Source organism: Artibeus jamaicensis, unplaced genomic scaffold (assembly GCF_021234435.1).
Source record: "Artibeus jamaicensis isolate MK-2021 breed Jamaican fruit bat unplaced genomic scaffold, CSHL_Jam_final contig_464, whole genome shotgun sequence".
NCBI lineage: Eukaryota > Metazoa > Chordata > Mammalia > Chiroptera > Phyllostomidae > Artibeus > Artibeus jamaicensis.
This window is the reverse complement of record NW_026521842.1, coordinates 19,024,137-19,045,696: the sequence shown is the minus strand read 5'-3', so window position 1 is coordinate 19,045,696 and position 21,560 is coordinate 19,024,137. Positions and strand designations below refer to the sequence as shown.

Here is a 21,560-nt window from a genome sequence, read left to right as displayed (position 1 = left end):
GAAGAGAGACACTGATTGCTTGCCTCTCATATGCTCCCTGACCAGCACTGAACCTGAGCCACATCAGCCAGGGCCTAACTAGCTCTTTTTAAATAAGTTTCCAGAGTGGCCAGGAGTAAAATTAAAATTTTGTTTGTTTTCTCTTTTTAATTTTAAAATTGTTTGTCTAAGCATAGGTTAAAAAAATACTGGGAGACCTAAGCATTTAACATTCTTCTCTATGTAAAAGTCCTGATTAGTCTTTCTCTTTTCCAAATGAGGAAATCAAGGCAGAAAGAGGCTGGTTTGAAATGACGAATCAGCAGACTGCTGATGAGAAGCCTGGACATATGTGATGTCAGGAGTCTGTTCCTAGCCATCTCCCTCTGTGGCTGGGGATTGTTGAATTGGTCTCAAAGGTCCTTATTTGTTCACTTAGGAAATGTGCGTAACGTTTGCCTTCTTAATTTCTATTGAGCACTTCATAACTTATGAAGCCATTTCATACCCATTATCTTATTTTAACCTCACCTCAACCCTAAGAGATAGGCAGGTTAGGTTTTATCAGCACCGTTTTACAAGTGAGGTAAGGGATTGAGAGAGGTTAAGCAATTTACCCAAGTATACATAGTTTCCAAGTAGTGTCACCAGAACCTGTGACTTCCCTTTTAGTATCTTTCCATTAGACATGTTGCCTTTGACATCTGGTGAGTGCTCCATTGTATGCCTTTTCTTTCAACACAGACTCAAACAAAGGACTATTTATTCCCTTTCCCAACCGGGAAATAAAGGATTCCCTAATGAGCACTTCTGCAACCCAATGCAACGGTATACCAGATCAGAAATTAGACCCTTTTTCTCTGGAGACGCAGGTAATGTATGCACTTTCCTGCTGATCTGTTGACTAGTCAGTAATTAATACTAGTAATTCAGCAGACTCTCAATTATTGCTGAAGATCTAATAGGACTTGTTTGATAAGGCATTTTAGACCTTTTAAAAGAAAAAGGCAGGAGAGGATACAGAGGACCTTCTGCATTAATTTCATTCTCCCCTTTCCCTTCCCCCCACTAACCCGTTATCAATGTAGTATATTTACATGTATAGCTTCAGCACATTTTATGCCAAGTATTTTGGCCCTCAAACAGGGATGCAACTGTTAGAATTTTTGGCTGGTTTTTAAATGTTTCCTCTCTACCCAATGTTTCCATCTCCTATTACCTTGCTTTTTACATTTTCTACCTCTATCTTTTAATTGCCAAATCTTCTATCTCAGGGATGACTTTCCCAAAGCTACCTCTTCAATGAAACAAACAAAAAAAATCAGGTAAAAATGGCATAGTAGTTTTGGGCAATGGGGAGGTAGAAATCATACAAGTTGGGGGAAATTTTAAAAATAAGATTTTAATGAAAAAATTAAATGAAGATACAACCATTATATAAGACTTATTTGTAAGAGTGAATATAATGCAGAATTGACTTCTTTATATTCAACTTCTTTTGTCTACATTTGAAAATATATTAGGAGCAATGCAATTGCTGGAAATAGCCGGAAAAAGAGAAAAAAGAAGCAAAAACTCTAATTAATCTACAATTTGGGTAGTCAACAGTGACAAGTAAAAAGTTAGTATTTTTTTCAGATTGAGTATATGCCTTTATCTTATAAAAAGACAGAGTAGCATTTACTTGGTTTCTTTGTTTTTAGAAATTCTACTAGGGTAACTTGGAAACTATCTCAGTTACCATTTTTAATGTCTTTGTATTGATTTAAAGGAAATGGTGACAGAAAGTATTCCAATATACATTTAAAGTTAAATAGCTCCTTTTAGATTAACATACCCAACTTTTTTGAAATTACTTCTTGAGTGAAAGGAAAAAAGAAATTAAATAGTTTGCTGTGTATAGTTTCCATTTAAGAAATAATAGGAGGAATTTCTTTCTCTGCATAACTACCAAAAATATACTAAATATTTTAAGATGAGTTTTGAAAAATCAAACCCTAGATGGCTGGCTTCCTATTTTGTATCAGTTGTGGCTCAGATTACTTTACAGCCCATTAAAACTCTCAGCAGCTCCTAGCATTGATACTCAGCTTTACCAGAAGGTAAAATAGTAAGGGAGTTCTTAAAAAGAAAAACAAAGGTGGAAAGGGTAGTCCCATCTAACTACTATGCTAAGTTATCTAAGCAGGAAAAATATAGCATTTCACTGGTATGTCCTTTGCCATCTAAGGATATATATATTTTTTCTTTTTTTTTTTTAAATATTTTCAAGGAGTCTCCTTACCTACTCCAAAGCAACTCTGGAAACTGTATTGTGGCAGTTTTAAAATAGGCTTAAACCTAGGCCTTTGTTTGAAGGTCTGTTTCCCCAGTCTGCAAGGATTGATTTGCTCACTAATAGGAAAGTATTCTGAATTACAGGTGTGGGAAACTCACCTTCTCCTAAACTTTCAAACTTTTTTTAGATGCAGGAAGTGGCAAGAAGGGAGGTGCCAAGTGATAATCACCAAGAAGATGGTAAATATTTTGTTCACTGGGTATTTTTTGCCACATTAATCAAAGAAATCTAGATGTAATGGGATTTGGGAGAAGGAGATGTCTCAGCCCCAGAGCCCTTTGTGGTCAACTGACTCTTTTCTGCTTTTGTGAGGGGCGCTGCCCTCGATGTTTAGCAACCTGTAAGGAAGGCATTTCTGGTTGACGAACGGATATTATGACTTTCTTTGTTCTTGACTTTTTGTTTTGGTTGACCATTCCTTGTTTCTTTTTCTTATCTTTCCTGCCATCTTTTGGATTTATTGTTTTTATTCATCCATTTTCCCCTCTACTAATTTATAAATTATGTACTGTTTCTACACTTTTAGTATTATTTTCAAAACTATAATATGTGTTCTTACACAATTTAAAAATTAATCAGTACCTTAACTTTTGGATAATTCAAATACCTTAAAGTACTTTACTCCTTTTAATCCCCCTGATTTATGTATACTGTTATGGATTTTAATTCTTTATATTTTTTAAAGCCCATAAGATATTTTTATACAGTCAATGTTCATTTTAATTTATCTACTTTGTTTGCTCTTCATTTCTTTTTTTCATCTCAGATTTCCCTTCTGAGAGCATTTTCTTCTAGCTTATAGTACATTTTGTAGAATTTCCTTTAGTCTCCTGAAGATGAACTCTTCCATTCTTTGTTGTCTGAAAATGCCTCTATTTCATCATCATTGTTAAAGGGTATTTTTGCTGGGTATAAATTTCTAGGTTGGCAGAATATTGAAGGTGTTCCACTGTGTTCTGCCTTTTGTAGCTGCTTTTGAGAAGTCAGCTGGAAGTCTGTCACTCCTGCAAGGATAATCTGTCTTTTTTTTTCTCTGGCTGCTTTTTAAGATTTTCCATTTGTCTTTGATTTTCTGTAGTTTCACCATCATGTGGATTTCTTTTTGTCCTACTCAGTGTTTATTACACTTGAATCTATGGATTGTGCCTTGCTATCAATAGTTGTGGAAAATGTTTCTTTTTTTAAATTTCTTTTTTATTTACTATTAGAGAGAGGAAAGGGAGGGAGAAAGAGGGAGAAAAACATCAATTGGTTGCCTCTTGCACATGCCCCGACTGGGGACTGGCCCACAACTGAGGCATGTGCCCTGACCGGGAATCTAACTAGCAACCTTTGACTTTGTGGAACAGTGCCCAACCAGCTGAGCTATACCAGTCAGGGCAGTTCTGGGAAATGTTTCAAATAGTGTTTGTGTCCAATTTTTCTTGTCTTTCTGAGACTCTTGAAAAAATAAATATATGTCAGTGATTTTCACTTTGTTCTCTTTGTTTCTTATTCATTTATATCTTTTCATCTTTTTTTGGTGTGGTCTGCATTCTGGATAATCCCTCTGAAACATCTTTAAGTTCACTAACATTCTCTTCAGTTGTGTCTCACCTGATTCCTGCTGCGTTCTTAATTTCCACTGCTTTCTTCTTCAGTTCTATAAATTTGATTTGGTTCTCTTTTAAATCTGCTGTGTCACTTTCTTATAAGCAGAATATTTCATTTATTTTATATTTCTTTTTTAATGTATATTTCTTTAAACATAATAAACATATCTGTTGTAGAGGCTACATCTGTTAACTCCAGTATCTGAAGTTTTTGTGAGTCGGTGTTTGTTGTCTGTTTTTTCTACTCATTCTCATTTGTGTTGTCTTATTTCCTTTTTTGTTTGTTTGTTAGGGCTGTTTGCTGACTATTATATTTAAAAAATTAGATATAGGAATTATTTTAAATTTTGCATGAAGGTATCTTTTCCAGATCAGATTTTCATTTCCTTCTACCAGGGGCCTGGGGCACTATTATTTTGGGAACATCTTAATCCAGACTTAAGGCTTGAGGTTTCTTAGACCACCCAGATGATGTAAACTTGGATTATTAGCCAGTACAAGGGCTGGTTTAGTTCCAGTTCACCTTTACTCTGAAGGTTATATTCTGCTCACAGTTCCATCTTAATGTGATTGTGGGGCAGGTGTATGGGATGGTTTGTCTACTCTTCACCATGAATGGACTCTGGACTTGGACTTCTAGCCCTGTTACCCTAAAATTCCTTAGGATAAAAGTGACTTTAAGTGCTAGACTTACCTCTATGAGGAGGGACCCCCCAAAAATCACAATTATCTTCTGGAGGGTGGGCCTGTTGTAGTACAAGCTTTCCCAGATAGCTGAGTGTTCTAGGAACCCATCTGTATCAGTTTACCAGCTGGTGTTGTTGTGAGAGGTTGTGTTGGGCTTCAGTGAACTTTTTTGATAATTCTTTAAATGCGTTTGCACATTTCATGGTGGGTGATTTACGGGTGCACCTGCCCATACCACAGTGAGTATTCAGCAGTTTTTGACCAAAAAGAGCATGACTCCTGTGCCCTACCCCCCCTATTCCCTAATCTCATCCCGAGTGACTGGTTTGGTTTCCTGGATGAAAAAAGTCCTCAAAGGGAAATGCTTTGCCGATGTGGAAGAGGTGAGCAAAAACCAGCAGAAGCACTAAAAGACATCAAAATCGACAAGTTCAAAAACTGTTTTGAGCAGTGGAAAAAACATCTTGATTGGTGTACTACATCAAATGGGGAGTCCTTTGAAGGTGACTGAAGTTTGAACATCTAACAGTAAATAAACAATTTCTTATAAATAAATTCCATTTTGGGGGGTACCCCTCTCATATGAGTTCTTGCCAATTCCTAGAATTTGGCCTATAAATTCCTCACTAGCTCTTTTATGCTTTTAAGAACATATATCATCCTACTTTTTAAATATCTTCAACAGTAGGAACAGTCTGAATTATCTGATTTTATTCCTTGTTCTTAGATTCTTTTTGTTATGTAAAGATATTGTTCTACAACCTTTCCCTCACTGTGTAGGCTGGCCCTGGGTGAAACACTGATACTCTTTTAGGTCCTATAGACCTATACTTGGTTCCACTTTTTTTAAGTTAATGTGATTAACTCAGATACAGCATTTTTTCTTCCCTAAGGAAGCCCTTTAAGCATGTGCAGCTCTGAAAGACGCCCCAAAGAACACAAAGACTTCTCTGTCTGTCTACTACTCTACTTGCCCCACTCTGAGGCTTTTGGGGGATGACAGATACAGCTGTCCAAGACAAGTGATTTATAGCTAGATTAGAAATTTTCACAGGTTCGTTCCCTGCAGTTGAATTGGCTTAGGATAGTGGTTCCCAGTGTGTGAACCTAGAACCTCTGGGGGTGGGAGTGAGCTTAGCTTTATTTTGGAGAGTCTATGAAATCATAGACCTGCCAACTATTGTCACGTGGGGGTGCATTGGATTTTTTAATGTGAAAACAGTGTCCAGAAAACTCTGACACTATAGTTTTGGGAAGAAATTCCTAGGGGATTAGGTTGACATGAACTTTATCTCCAGAATGTTACAGATGCTTTACTATTTAGATAATATCTAACATGTTTTTTTGTGTGTGTATTGTTGTTCCATGTAGAAGTCCTTTCATCATTTTATACTGTCATTTATCAAAATTATAAACCACCTTCCTGAGAAGTTTTTTGGTAGACAGAGGTATGTCCAATGTAGAGAGGTACCCTAACTGTGCCAAGAAGAGTTCTCATTGTATTTTGCTCTTCTTTTTTTTCCCTTTTGTGGGGGTTAGAATTCAGACACTACTCGCCTCGCCAGCCCACAGTCCGATCCCCAGAGAAGATGGCTAGAGAAGGGTACCGAATATCATCTTTTGTGGACAATAAGTCTTCTGGTTCTTCTCCAGAAAAGGACATGATACCGAAATCTGATACGTATCAGCTTACCCATGATGCCTTACTGGGTAAACGCCTAGATGTGGGTGATTCTAGCCAGATTCATCCCTATCAGTTATCATCAGATGTTGGTCTGGAAAATTATTCTCAAACTCTATCCCTTCATGGAAGTCTTGGTAAAAGGCCTCAGAGAAGCAAGAACTACCGCGAATATAGCATAAAGCCTTCAAATGACGTGAAGGCTACCACATCCCATTCCTGTGGAGATTTACTGACCTCTCTGTCCAACCCTGACTCCAGCACTGGAAGGCTTTTGAAACTTAGTTCAGGTAATAGCTTCCTGTCAATTTATAGGCCTTATTCATAGATATTAAAATGGAAGGTATAACTGGAAATTTTGGAATTAATATTTTTTAAATTGCATTAGCATTACTTAATTTGTATTTCAGAGTTGCCAACAGTACATGGAACCTCCAGAAATCTGTAGGGTATGAATTTAAGATGATAGATATATTAGAAAAATGTGAGATATGTTATAGAAATATATTGAAGACCTATGAGCTACATATATGTTATTTTCATGAAATAGCAACCCAGGACGTATTTCTAGTAGCATCTAGTCTTCTCTGACCACAGTCACTTCCATTCTGAGTTACTTTTTCAGAAAAAGCTAGTTTCAGGGTGAGTGTTGGAGACACCCTCTTTAGTTATTCATAAATATACTAAACAAAATTTATTGAATACCTGTTATATGCCAGATAATGTTCTAGCTCTGCAGATGAAGTAGCAAATAAAAATAAAGTTCCACATATATTTTACCATTGTAAAAAATGTCCTTACTTTCATGGAGCTTCCATTCTAAAGAAGATAAGACAGATGGTGAACAAGTTAGCATATAAATGTATTTTAGGTTATTATAAGTGCTGTGAGGAAAAAGGATTTAAGGGTATAGAGTATAATAAGGGGGAGGTGATGTTTTAGAATAGTCAGGGAAAGTTTCTCTGATAAGATATAATAATAAAAGTAGAGACTTCAATGAAGTAAGAGTACAAGCCATGTGGATAACTGAAGAACTTTCTAGACAGTGGAAATGGTAAGTGCAAAGTTTCTGAGGCTGAAACATGTTTAGCATGTTCAAGGAACAACAAGGAGGCCAGTGATGGCCGCATCAGAGTGAGTGAGGAGAAGGGGATAGAGGAAGCAAGTAGTCAGACTTTTACTCTGGGTGAGATAAGAATGGAGAGTTTGTAGTAGCAGAGTGACATGATCTAATTTAAGAATTACTGTAGCTTTTGGGTTGAGAATATAAAATTGGGAGCAATGGCAGAAAACCATTTAAGAAGATATCTAGTAGTAGAAGTAGTGAGTTTTGCTTCTGAATATGTTGTGAAGATAACATCCCATGATTTTCTGGACTGAGGATGAAGTGTGAGAGAAAGAAGGTCAAGGATGACCAGGTTTTGAGTTCGAATAACTGGAAAAATGGAGCTCTCACTCACTAAAATATAAAAGAGTGGGACAGATTTTAGGGTAGATATCAAGAATTTTGTCTTAGACATCTTAAATTTGAGGTGCCAAATAAAACTTCCCAGAGATGCCAATTGGATAATTAGACATATTAGTCTTGAGTTCAGGGAATTAAAAGTATGGCTGGCATTAAAACTAGACTGGATAAGATTCCACCTAAGGAGTAACTTAGAAAAGAGATCTGAGACCAATCCTGAGCCCTTCAACAATTAGAAATCCAGTAGATGAACAGAAACCAGCAGGGAGAGAAAGTAGCAGCCAGTAAGGTCGGAGAAGGAAAATCAAGAGGGAGTGGTGTCCTGGAAGCCAAATGAAAAACATGTTTCAAGGAAGAGAGAGTGATCAATATCGGGTCAGGTGTCTTTAATAGAGAGGGAGTGAGCCTGGGACTGAGAAGTGATTGCAGTGTTTGGCAATGCATTAGTAAGAAGCTTCGGGAGAGTTGTAGTTAAGAAGAGCCTTACTGAGGTGAATTCGAGAAAGAATGCAGAGAGGCAATGTTACTGAATATATGCAACCTCTTCAAGGAGTTTTTCAGTGAAAGAGAGCCGAGAAATGGAACTGTAGCTGGAGGGTGGGGGGGATGAGATTAAGGAAATCGTGATGGAGATGGTCCAGTAGAGGGAAAACTGATGATGCAGGAGAGAAAAGGGAATATTATGAGAAAAATCCTTAGACAAGAGGAGAAGGGATCCAGTGCACCAGTGGAGGTTGGCCTTAGATGAAACACAGACGGTTCAACTGTTGTAACAGAAAGGAATTCAGAGAATTTATGCATACAAATACGTGAATATGTAGATTTAGTGGTGGAATCACATAGATGTCTCATTGTTTTGGGTTTTTTAAGATTTTATTTATTTATTGTTAGAGGGGAAGGGAAGGAGAAGGAGGGAGAGAAACATGAATGTGTGGTTGCCTCTCATGTGTCCCCCATCTGAGGACCTGGCCTGCAACTCAGGTATGTGTCCTGACTGGGAATCAAACCGGTGACCCTTTGGTTTGCACGGTAGTGCTCAATCCACTGAGCCATACCAGCCAGGGCTACATGTTTCCTCTTATTGCCTGTTTTTCTCAGGGAAATAAAGAGATCTGCACCTGACAGTGGAGAAAGGAGATGATGTTGGAAGTGTGAGGAGAAGAGAGATGTGAAATAGTCATCTCAAAAAGAGAATAGTAAATTGACTGGAGAAATATATTAGGATAGCTGGGCATTACAAGGGCCCAGTTAAGATAGTGTCATAAGCCCTGGCTGGTGTAGCTGGGTGGCTTGAGCACCAGCCTGCAAACCAAATCGTTGCTGGTTCAATTCCTGGTCAGGGCACATGACTGGGTTGTAGACCAGGGCCCCAGTAGGGGGTGTGCGAGAGGCAACCACACATTGCTGTTTCTTTCCCTTTCTTTCTCCCTACCTTCCCCTCTCTTTAAAAATAAATAAATAAAATCTTTTAAAAAAAGATAGTGTCATAAATTTAAAGTGAAGATGGTGTGAAGAAATGCATGTTATTCTCCAGCCACTTTCCACTGCTCTGGTGTAAGCCTGGAGTATGTGGACAATTGAGTTAACCAGAGTTGGGGTTTTGTCAGGTGGAAGAAGAAAGGATCCAGAGAATTGAGGGTACCTATTAGAGAGAGTATGACCCTTGGACTCCAGGCGGGTTAAGGATGGAAGTGAGATACGGGAGAGTTGAAGGGCGGGTTCATCTCCCAGACTGTTTCCTTCACAGATCTGTATGCCACAACCCATTTCAACAGTGACCCTGCTATGCTGGTCAATGTAGAGCAACAATTACCCACCGGCCTCAGGGATTTAACACCAGCACATGGTTCTTTCCCAAACAACTCTGTCCTGGGAGACTCTCTACGCACACTGCTGTTGCCTACTGCGACTTCAGAAAACAGAGAGAGTTTGACCAAGAGGTCATTAAGCCCATCGAGGAGAGGATTCAAACGAAAAGACAATATCCTTGCCACACTGAATCCAAAGCACGGTTTCAGAGATGCTACCTGCAGCGAGGCAAGTGTTGGCTTGTTTGTGCTCGTGAATGAAACACCTCAGATGTTTCAAAATCAGAACGGGGGTTTTTTTAGGGATGGCGGTGGTTCTGACCAAGAGTGCTAGAAATTCAAGGGGATTTTCTGAGGCCAGTGCTTAATACTGCCAGGCCAAAGCCTGTAATTCTTCTGCCCTTGGGAAAGTCATTCTCCTTCTGCCACATTTCTTCATTTTCATCACAGGGAGAATCTACTTCCAGAGCATAGACATTGTGAGGAAGTACTTTGATAATAACAAGTGGAGGACAGTGTTTACCACAGGAAGGAATTGCTTTGGCCACAAGTAACTAACTGGTTTGAGACATTTCTTTAAAAAGCATCACTTTTCTGTCTAGAACTTAAAGTCATTACAATTTTTTCCCAAAAATAGCAGCAGGCAGAAAATGAATTAGATTATCCAAGCTATTTTTAGCTAAGAGTGGTTCAGAGAATGAACAACAAATCAAGAACATTTTCCACATATATAATATAGTTCATTTTATAAAATTATAGAATGATAGTGGTGTACAATAGAACTTCATTGTTTTTCAGTTTGCACTCTAGCTAAGTTTCGTCACGGCTTTTGCACACGTCATCTGGAAAGAATGCCTGTACTCTCCTCTCATTTATTTGAGTATTAATTTTGGGGGGGGGTGTTCCACTTCCATCATGAAGCCTTTTCTCTTTATTTAAAGGAACCTCAGCTCTCAGGGTCCTTTCTTTCTTGGAACCCATGATCCTTTGTCAAATGAATCATTTGTTATTTTAAAAATGTACTGTCCTATTGGGAAACGAGATTTGGTCAAGAACAGCTATTTCTAGTCACTTATTTCTCAGTTTTGAGAAATCTTTTTGCACACTGGCATGTGTTTACAAGTTTGATTTTTTTTTTTTTTTTTTACTCTTTAAATACTTTCTATTCAGTTTTTAAAACTTCAAAGGTGGCCGTAATTTTTGGTCACCAAAGGGGGCAGTCTTGTAATACTTTCTTGGCTTTTGGGTCCTTTTTTCCCCATTTTCACCCCCTGGATACCTATTTTTCCAGACAAGAGCACTGTGTGTTAATGTAATTAGAGTACAGGTACAGGAACAGTTAAAATATTTGGGATGCTATATTAATAAGACATGTCCTAGGAAATTTTTTCACCTCTACTTCATATACATTGTTAAGATAGGAATTAAAATCTCAATGCACTCTTTTGGACAGTCTTAAAAACTCAAATTCCTTTGGTTTTTTGTTAGACACTATTTTTCTTTATATGAAAAGCTGTAAAAGAGCTACTTGGATGTAAATATAAAAGAAATAAACTGTTCAGTTTCTTAAAAGGTATATATCAGAAAATTGCTAAAAAATATTTTTAAGGTTATTAAAAATAATCCCATGATACCTACATTAAAATGAACATGAACTTGTGATTAGAAAATTTATTTTTGACCAACTGATTTCAGAATCATAGGCAAATTATTAAAATTTATTTTTTAAAGCTATAAGCCATGCCCTGGCTGATGTGGCTTAGTTGGTTAGAACATCATCCCATAAACTGAAAGGCTGTGGGTCCAATTCCCAGCCAGGGCACATATGCCCAGGTCGCAGTTTTGGTCCCCAGTTGGGACTTGTGCAAGAAGCAACCCATCAATGTTATCTCTCTCTCACATTGATGTTTCTCTTCCTCTTCCTCCCTCCCTTCCCCTCTTTCTAAAATTAATAAAACAATTTAAATAAAATAAAATAAGCATGTCCTTGGGTGAAGATAAAAAATAATTCTTTAAAAGCCATGAGCCATAATTTGCTAAAAATTAAAAAAACATAATAATTAACAAAATTATTCCAAAGTTTATAAATGTTATTCCCAACTCTCACCACATTGTGACAAATGAGAGAAAATCTGTAAAGGCAAATATGTTTCCAAGTTATTTCTTGATACACACATACACACACACACACAATTACCAATACGTGAAAAACCAAGGACAATAAATACTCATTTTTGACAAGTTCTTCTAAAGTGGCCTTGTGATATAACCAGACTTCCTATGACTTTTTCCCCCCAACTGGGTCATTAGCTTCTTAAAGGACCTCGTTTTTTAGCTCTTCATTTATTCACAGTCCTTACACAGAACTTTCAGTGCATATATATGATCAATGCTCAGTGCAGGTCTGTTGAATAAATGCTTATCCCATTTGTAATGCCTTTTCCTATTAACCACAGGCCAGATGTGTGACTCAAATCACACAAACATGACTGACTTTAGCATTCTGCTTCACGATTGTCAGATATAACAGCATTAGCTGGTTAATCATCTATAGCTTTTTATATCAAAAGAGCCAAAGATTAAAAACTAATTTGGCTATTTTAATATATATCAGCTTTCTTGAAGTCCATGAGACCCTACAGAAAAGATTGGCAGATAGCTCTGTCCAGTAAAATTTATAATTTTTAAACTCATTAAGATGTATGTCTGTATATTTGTTTACTCATATTTGAATGAATAAAAAAACTGTGAATTGTACTGGACAGATCTACCTTTATACATATCTATGGGTCCAACAATAACATTTAACATTAAAAAAAAACTTCCCTGGCTGGTGTGGCTCAGTGGATTGGGTGCCAGCCTGCAAAGCAAAGGGTTTCTGGTTCGATTTCCAGTCAGGGCACATGCTTGGGTTATACAGGCCAGGTCCCCAGTAGGGGGTGCATGAGACACAACCACACATTGATGTTTCTCTCCCTCTATCCCTCCCTTTCCCTCTAAAAATAAATAAACAAGATCTTTTAAAAATATAAAATGTTATAGGATATTTATATTATTATATATTAATATACTAAATATAAGCTTATTATGACTTATAATATTAATCAGTTACTCCTCACTTTATTTTATGATATATAACTTTAAAAAAATATCCTGCAGTTTCATCATTTCTTATTACATAGCATAATATATTGAGCCAATAATGTAAGTATCAATACAATTTTTGTTTTCTTCTGAAAATCTCTACAGAAAATTATGATAGAAGATACTGTTATCTTTAAAACTATTCTTGACTATATTATTGTATTTGTCCTGGACATAAATAATGTTCTATTCAAATCTAAACTGAAAGATGACATCATCTTATTGTTTGCTTTTTCTTAAATGTCAACACTGAGGGACTTGGCGGAGTAGCTCAGTTGATTAGAACATCGTCCTGATATGCCAGGATTGCTGGTTTGACCCCCAGTCAGGGCACATACGAGAATCAACCAAGGAATGCGTACAGTGGAACAACAAAGCGATGTTTCTCTCTCTCTCTCTCCCTCCCCCTCTCCCTTCCTTCCTCCCTCCTTCCCCCCCCACCTCCCCTCCATCCCCCTCTCCCCGTCCTCAGTCTAACACCAATAAATAATTTTTTTTAAGGTTAACACTTTAAATGTTTGGATTCTTGTTTCTCTTGTGTGAGAATGACAAATGGTTGGGTGTTTTTTTTCTTGAGCCTCTCTCTAGTGACCTGGGCAGTTTGCATGGTTTGCCAGGAAACCACAGTCCCCAGATCTCTGCCAGAACCTCCCATGTGGCCACTGTCCTCAGACAGCTTTTGGAGCTCGTGGATAAGCACTGGACTGGCCCTGGCTCCCTCCTCCTTAATAAGAAGTTTCTCGGTAAGTGTCTTCTCAGTTTTGGGACAAGGGCTCCAACCTTGCTTCTGCTCTACAAGGATTGTTTTCTTGATCACTTACCAAAATTGTTCAGTAACACAGCAGTTGAAAACTGCATTTTTCTCACAATCTTCTTCCCTTCATTTTATTTATCAGTGCTTTTTCTGTCATGTACCAATTATTTTGTTCCTCCTATAATTTTTTGGTAGCCTTCAGGTAACATGTAGAGCGATGGGACGTGTAAGATACAGTGTGGTCATGTTCATAGTTATAAAAGGATTTTATAATCCTTAGGAAAGTGCCAGTAATAAGTACAGTAGGAACTGGGCTTGATCATCAGAGTTCTGAGATGCCTGTTGAAATGTTATTATTTGAAAAACTCAAATGACTAAGTGACCTGGACTCTTTTTAGGGTTTTTTTTTTTTAAGGAACTTGGGGAAAACCAGTTTTGCAAATGTTGCTCCCATATGTTTATTTGTTGTCTAATGTGAGAAGAATTCAGGGAGCTTTTGGTAGTGGAAAATGTTTAAGTAAAAACTAGAAACTTCAGTTATTTGGGCTTAACTTTTTTTTAATTACCAGAGGGACATACAGGAAAAGAAATCTTAGCCCAAATGGTCACTCTCATTCCCACAGTGACTCTTTGCTCTCGTTTTGTAAGAAATTATCCTCGGGAGCCACTCCCTGGTGACTAGAAAATAGCGCAGAGCCTGCATTCGGGAGGGTCTGCTGTGTTCCACCACAGAGGGTATGGGACGTAATTCCTTATCTATCATGAAACACCTTTCACAGCCACTTACTACATTCTTGTAAAAAGACAGATTACTCGATTTGTCCTACAGAGCTGGTAAATTATTGGCTAGGAATTCTGTGCTTTAGCTTTTAAGATTGGCCTGTGTGCCCAACCTGAATTTTTGGCAGGTCCTGCCCGAGATTTGCTTCTGACTTTGGTAGTCCCTGCTCCTTCTCAGCAGTGGTGTCGCTCACATCCTGAAGATGCAACAAAAGCCTTGCGCAGGAGGGAGATGGAACTGAAGGAGGCGGGGCAGGTGGTCCCTAATGACATGGTATGCCTCTTTCATCTCCCTTTCCTACTTTTCTTTTACCAGAAGAGGATGAAGCAGCAAGACTAGAATAGCCCTCTACCATAGAGAGCATCAATACCATGATGTTCCTGTACCCAAATACATTCTGGGCAAATCAGGAAAACAGAACTTGCCAGGACAGGGACAACTCAGAGGTTCTGAAGGATGACTCCTTAATCTCAGCCCTCATCCAAAAATTCTAAAGAAAGGCATGAAATGGAAGGGGAAAAAAAGACCCTTGAGTGAAAGTGTCTAGGACCATGGCCTTGAAGGTCATGGTATGATTTTGGTGAGAGAGAGTAAATATCTCTGGGATTGTCTTTCTCCCCTTCTGATGGAGCAGACAGCCCTGAGCCAGGGGCCAGTCTGACTATCGGGCTGCTAGCTCTGGGAGAAGAAGAAGGGACTCATATCCTTAGTCTTTTTTCCCTTTTTCTTAACATTAGAGGGTTTTCAGACATCAAGTTCAGTTTTTGCAATCTTTAGATAGGTGACTCAGAATGCTGGCCACTTCTCAAAATGACCACTTGTTCTGCCAAAACAGTGGATAATTCACAGGAAAAATTGCAACTCCGTGTGATAAATTTGCTGCACTTGAACTATGTTTTTTTTTTTAATTTAAAATTTATTTATTTATTTTTAGAGAGGGGGAAGGGAGGGAGAAGAAGAAGAGGGAGAAAAACATCCATTAGTTATTGCATCTTTTTTTAAAAGATTTTATTTATTTATCCCTAGAGGGGAAGGGAAGGAGAGAGGGAGAGAAGTATCAATGTATGGTTGCCTCTTGTGCATCCCTGCTGGGAACTGGCCTGCAACCCAGGCATGTGCCCTGACTGGGAATCGAACTGTAGTTGTTTGGTTTGCAGGCCCGAGCTCAATCCACTGAGCTACACCGGCCAGGGCCGAACTATGTTTATTAATGAATTAAAATTTTAGTGAGAAGAGATGCTGACCTCCATTCAGTGTATCACTAAACAGAGGAAGGATTCTTTCAGTCTTCTAAAAGCACTCCTTAGAATTTCAGATTCTTAATGTGTTTGTACTTTGTTCACTGATCCAAAGGAAAGTTTGAAGCAAAAACTGGTCAGAGTGCTGGAGGAAAACCTCATTTTATCAGAAAAAATTCAGCAGTTGGAGGAAGGTGCTGCCACCTCAATTGTGAGTGGGCACCAACCCCACACATATGGTAAGTTCAGGAGAGCAGATTGTGGTGTGTCCCAAGACAGTTTTTGTTATAGACGGCCCATTTCATCAGCTTCACTGTGTAGAGCCACATGGCTTCCTGAATGGAAACCATCACCTTGCCTCAGAGAGTTCTAATAATGCAGGTGGCTTGAGTCACCAGATGGAGCTTTTTGTCATTGTAAAGCAAGTACAAACATTATTATTATTTTTGAGAATGATACTTGTTTTTCCTAACTATAGCAGAAGATGGTATTCTTTATAGAAATTTTGAAAAATATAAGGAAAATAAAACTCCACTATCCAGCAGTAACTACCATTAGTGTTTTGGGTATATTTTCTTTCACCATACTCCTGTATATTTATTTTGAACTCAAAATTAAAATTTGTGTCTTGATTTTTACAAAAAATTTACATACAACAAAGCACATGTTTTAAGTTTGATGAGTTTTGACAAATATATACTCATTTAATTCCATCCTAATTAAATACAGAACATTTCTGCTACTCCAGAAAGTTCTCTCAGACTCTGGCGCAGTTCCCCCCACTCTCTACCCTAGACAATCACCTACTGGGTTCTGTACCCTAATGTTACTAATTCAACAGTATAGGCACTTCCTGTAATGTTACACAAATATATCTTATCTATCTAGTCCTCTACATAGTTGTTTTTAATGTTAGCTATTATAAACAAAGCTGCTATTGTTAATAATGTAAATAATTTTGAAGAATTTTGAAACGTTCAAAGACCTGAAATGAAAGAAAAGACTTGAGAATGAAAACGTTTCTCTGAAATTGTCCTTCTTCCCTTCCAGTGGAACTGAGAGTCCTAATATTTACACCACGATAGCTAATGCCGCTGTTAATATCTAGGTATATAAATCTTTGTGTACATTTCAGACTATTTTCTTAGGAGACATTCCTACTAGTAGAATTAGTGGGTCAAAAGATATGGACATTTATAAAGCTTTTGTTACACATTGCCAAATCACTCCCCTCACAAGTTTTTCAATTCATACTCACATCAGCAATGAGTGTATTTGAACCACTCTATTCTTGCCCACACTGTTTTTTTTTTCTAATTTTTGCCATAGTTATAAGTGAAAAATAATACCTTTTTAAAGTTTTGACTTGTACTATATTATTAGCATAGTTTAGGTTAGTATTTTATATAGAATTTACCCTTGACTTAACTCTCTGTCTTATCACCCCTAAACAAAGATTATTGGCATTTCAGTTTACACAGGAACTTGATTTGGAAGTCAGTACTGAATTTCCAGAGTTCAGTCTCATGACTATCTGATTTTACAAGCCTGAATAATCAAAGCATCTCCACTTACCTACTCTGAAAACAGGTCATTGTTTGTTCACTTAGATACCTACTTTCAATCAGCCATGAGGCCCAGTGCTGGATTTTGGCTTACTGCTGATAAATACCCCTGTTGCAGCCCTGTTTTCTACCTTCTAGAATCTTGGTACTCAAAGTGTGGTTCACAGATCAGCATAATAGCATCACGGGGGAGCTTGTTCGACATGTAGGTTATTGGGCCTCACCTCAGACCTACTGAATCAGAGTGTGTTTTTTAACAAGCCCCCCCCCCAGGTGATCTGTAAACATGCTAAAGTTTAAGAAGTACAGTTCTAGGAGACTTTCTTAGGAGCAGAGTTCCTGTGCTTTTACCTACATCATTATTGCAGGCAGTGGTAATAGATTTGGGGAACTGCTTATGTGTCTTGGTTATAAATTCAGTTCCTGCAAGCAATCATTGAGTTATTACTATGTGCCTCACACGGTTCTAGATATTTTCACATGCTCCATAGAGAGGAAAGGACATACATTCATAAACTAACATGGAGAATACAGAGAGACCTAATATTTGTTGAGTTGCTATGCTAAATGAGGACAGGTGTCTCATAATAATGCTATGGGGCAGAATTATTAGCTCTAGTGAATCCCAGATTCACTAGAATGAACTAACATGCGATAGTAAGTGATTGCATTTTAAATCAGATGTTTGTTGCCAGTATTCTGCTGTCTCTAAGGGAAGCAATGAATAGAGCATGGAGGTGGGTGCAGTGAGGGGGTCCCCAATTCTTCAAGATGTCCTCAGGCTTTGGTCAAAGATCAGCTGCTTGGAATCCTGCTCACCCCTGGCTACTATATTTTTTGTAGATGATCTTCTGCGCAAAAACCAACAGCTGAACATGCAGGTGGTTTGCCTGAACCAGGAGCTTGCCCAGCTGAAAAAGCTGGAAGAGACAGTGGCCCTTCTCCATGAAAGTCAGAGGTAGGAGTGGGTCTATCCAGCTGGCTTCTGGAAGCAGATGCTTATTTTCCTTTATGTCCTTTGTTTTACTGGCAAGATAAAATCTATATACTTCTCAAATTAATTCCATCTTATGTGTAAACCATTTGTATCTAGGCCAGCTAGCTTCAGGACTCAAAGTACTGTTTTCCGGGAGACAGCAGGGATTAAATGCCTTTAATGGAACTGGTGAATTGCATCACCTCAGTAATAAGTAGCTTCCCCTAGATCCACCAGGACCCTTGTTTGAGTCAGCTAGCTTTTCTTGGTCACTGTGTGCCCCTAAAATTAGTCATCTGATTCTCCTGGAAAATGCTTGCCTGCCATTGGTCACAGAGAAATATGTTGGCACTCAGAGAGAATCCAATGTATATGTTTTCTTCAGAAGAGCTCAGATAGCATCAGCTTCTTCAAAGAACAGTACCCTCATGATGCAGGCTAGACAAATCAGAGGAAGCCTCAAGACTATTGGTACATTGAGAGACGCCCTGGACATTTTGATTTGGCAAACATCTTTACTAGGACTTTCAATGAAATTTAAATATAAGAATCCCATCCCCAAATCTTCAACCTTAAACTTCCTTATTTTACTTGGAATAACTTCATATTCAGAGGATTAGATCCAGACCCATTCTTATGGCCTTTTAATTTTTTTAAACATTTCATTATAATTATTTCAAACATATACAGAAGTTGAACAAGTAGCATAAAATTATGGTTCTGAAACTCAGGTGTGCATCAGATTCACCTGAAAAACTTGTTGAAATGCAGATTGCTGGGCCCCACCCCCCAAGGTTTCTGATTCAGCAGGTCTGGGCTGGGAACTGAGAATTTGCATTTGTAATTGGTTACCAGGTGATGCTGCATTAGCTGGTCTACAATCACACTTTGAGAACATTAGGGTATACCTCTTTAGTGATGAACAGTCAAATGGCTATAGATAGATAGATAGATAGATAGATAGATAGATAGATAGATAGATAGATAGAGATACAGATATAGATATAGATATAGAGATTAAGATTTTATGTATTTTTAGAGGGGAAGGGAGGGAGAAAGAGGAGAGAAACATCAATGTGTAGTTGCCTCTTACATGCCCCCCACTGGGGACCTGGCCTGCAACCCAGGCAGGTGCCCTGACTGGAAATTGAACCATTGACCCTTTGGTTTGCAGTCCAGGTGCTCAATCCACTGAGCCACACCAGCCAGGGCCAAATGGCTATATTTTAAAGTAATTTGAAATAATTTTTCTCTGTGTTGTTAAACCATCAATTCAAAATACAGGTTCAATTTGTTTCTATTTGCTTTTGATTTGTAGAGAATTTTTTTATTTTGATTTAGTCTTATTTTATAATTATGTAAAACATTTACATGGTTCCAAAGTCTAATATCTACAAAATTAGATAAGCGCAGACAAATCTAGCTTCCTTGCCTGCCGCCTCATCCTTTCCTTCCTTCCTACTAACCTTCCCCTGTAGGTGTGGGTGTGTATTTGTACAGGGATATTCTATTATATAGAAAAAGGCATAGTGATACTTCAGTATTTTATCTTAGCAATCAATTAACAGTGGTGTATAGAGTTGGCTCTCACTTCTTTTTTTTTAAATATTTTATTTATTTATTTTTAGAGAGAGGGGAAGGGAAGAAGAAAGAGGGGGAGAAAAACATCAGTATGTGGTTGCCTCTCATGTGTCCTCTACTGGGGACCTGGCCTGCAACCCAGGCATGTGCCCTGACTGGGAATCGAACCGGCGACCCTTTGCTTTACGGGCCCGTGCTCAATCTACTGAGCTACAGCAGCCAGGGCTCTCACTTCTTTTTATAGTTATAGGAGTCTATTGTGTGTCTATTTAATTATTTATCGATGGGCATTTAGGTTGACAGTATTTTGCTGTTACAAATATTGCAAAAAAATAGCATTGTGCATGCATCTTTTTTATTTTTTTGCCAGTCTCCAATGGCTTTTAACATTCCATGGTAATACAGAGTCCAAGAGTCCAGCCATGACTAGCACCACTAGTTAATTGTAGAGGCAGGACAGATTAGAAGAAGCAGAAGTTAATATTTGAAGAAAGAAATCGGAGGACTGGTCAGGTGCCAGTCTCCCAGTGCTTCTCATCATGAAAGTGCTCTGGAAGGACAGAACAGTCACAATGTATAAAATGTGAATCGTGTTACTATTTTTGTCAGTCTGGGACATAAAGGAGCTGTAATGAAGAAAGAAACTGTCGGCCTGCTTTTAAAATAACACACTCATAAATTGGACAGTTCTTCTATGTACAGATGTTACTTCATTTTATATTGGCCTTTAGCAAACATCGCAGGTCTGAATGGCATCTACTCTGCTTTCATGACTTCATGTCTGCCTTTCCCCCATGCCTCAGATCCCTGGTGGTAACGAATGAGTATCTGCTGCAACAGCTGAATAAAGAGCAAAAAGGTTATTCTGGGAAAGCACTCCTGCCTCCTGAGAAGAGCCATCATTTGGGGAGATCACCACCCTTTGGGAAAAGCACGCTGTCATCCTCCTCACCAGTGGCACATGACACGGGTCAGTATCTAATACAGAGTGTCTCAGACTCTGTCCCAGAGCCTAGTTTATGGAGCTAGCACTGAACACTTTCTCCGCAGCTTCCCTCCCAGCCACAGGGGGCTCTCAGTGTCATTGCCACCAGTATGGTGGTATTTACCCGAAATATGAAGAAAAAAATCTATTCTGATTATTGTATTGGTCCTTCTCTTTATTTCTCTTCTTGTCCCCTCCCATCAAGTCATTCTTTCCTTCTGCCCACAGAAATAGTGGGCACTTTGTCCTAGCATCGTGTCACGTAGAGACATTTGACAGAAAATGTTGAAAAGTAAAAAACACTAGACATTTTTCCCAATTGTCACTTGAAACTGTGTGGTAGGATATTTAAAAAGAACATCTATGACCAGGTGTGTTTCGTGTTAGAAGAAATTTCAGAGAATCCATATTGATTGGTTCATCAAACATATTTTGAGTTTCTTCCATCATAGTAAACATGTGATGAGATCTGGTGTCTACCCTGGAGATTCAGTAGAGAGAAAAGCAAAAACTCATGTGATAGAGTTCTAAGCTTGGTATTGGTACCAAGCAGGTCTAAAGAAATCCTAAAGATGTCCTGGAGAGAGAAAAAGAGAGATTTGGGAGGGGGGGAGATTCCTACTCTGGGGAATGGGAGAAGGTGTCAATGAGGACTTGTTTGAGTGGAAGCTTGCAGAATGAGTAGCATGGAAACAGGTAGAGGATAAGCAGAGCCTTTTCTGGCAAACAGTGGGGGAATCTGGGGCCGCCAAAGGGATCCAGGGCAAGGAAGATGTGGGTCACAATATCATAAGACTATATAACAGGAGACCAATCCTAGCCTGGGAGGTGTGGTACCAGAAAAATATCCACCAAAGTAATGGTCTTTTCACTGAGACCTGAAGAATGAGTAGAAGGTTACCAGGCAAAGTACAGGGGCTAAAGCAGAAGCCATGGGGAGAACTGTAGAGAGATGCAGCATATGTAAAGGCCACGAAATGGGAAGG

At 38.5% G+C, this 21,560-nt stretch overlaps 1 protein-coding gene across 1 annotated transcript in view; it reads left to right on the top strand.

Moving 5' to 3' along the window:
• LRRC36 (leucine rich repeat containing 36) overlaps positions 1-20,817 on the top strand; it is a 57,555-nt gene extending 36,738 nt beyond the window's left edge. Inside the window, exons 6-14 of the mRNA XM_037162730.2 lie at positions 724-851; positions 2,445-2,496; positions 6,136-6,567; positions 9,490-9,779; positions 13,272-13,437; positions 14,357-14,502; positions 15,583-15,706; positions 17,876-17,990; positions 20,393-20,817. Of these exons, the coding sequence (XP_037018625.2) occupies positions 724-851; positions 2,445-2,496; positions 6,136-6,567; positions 9,490-9,779; positions 13,272-13,437; positions 14,357-14,502; positions 15,583-15,706; positions 17,876-17,990; positions 20,393-20,618 (1,679 nt within the window). The 3' untranslated portion in view covers positions 20,619-20,817. The remainder of the gene's footprint in view (positions 1-723; positions 852-2,444; positions 2,497-6,135; positions 6,568-9,489; positions 9,780-13,271; positions 13,438-14,356; positions 14,503-15,582; positions 15,707-17,875; positions 17,991-20,392) is intronic.
• Positions 20,818-21,560: the final 743 nt, after the last annotated feature.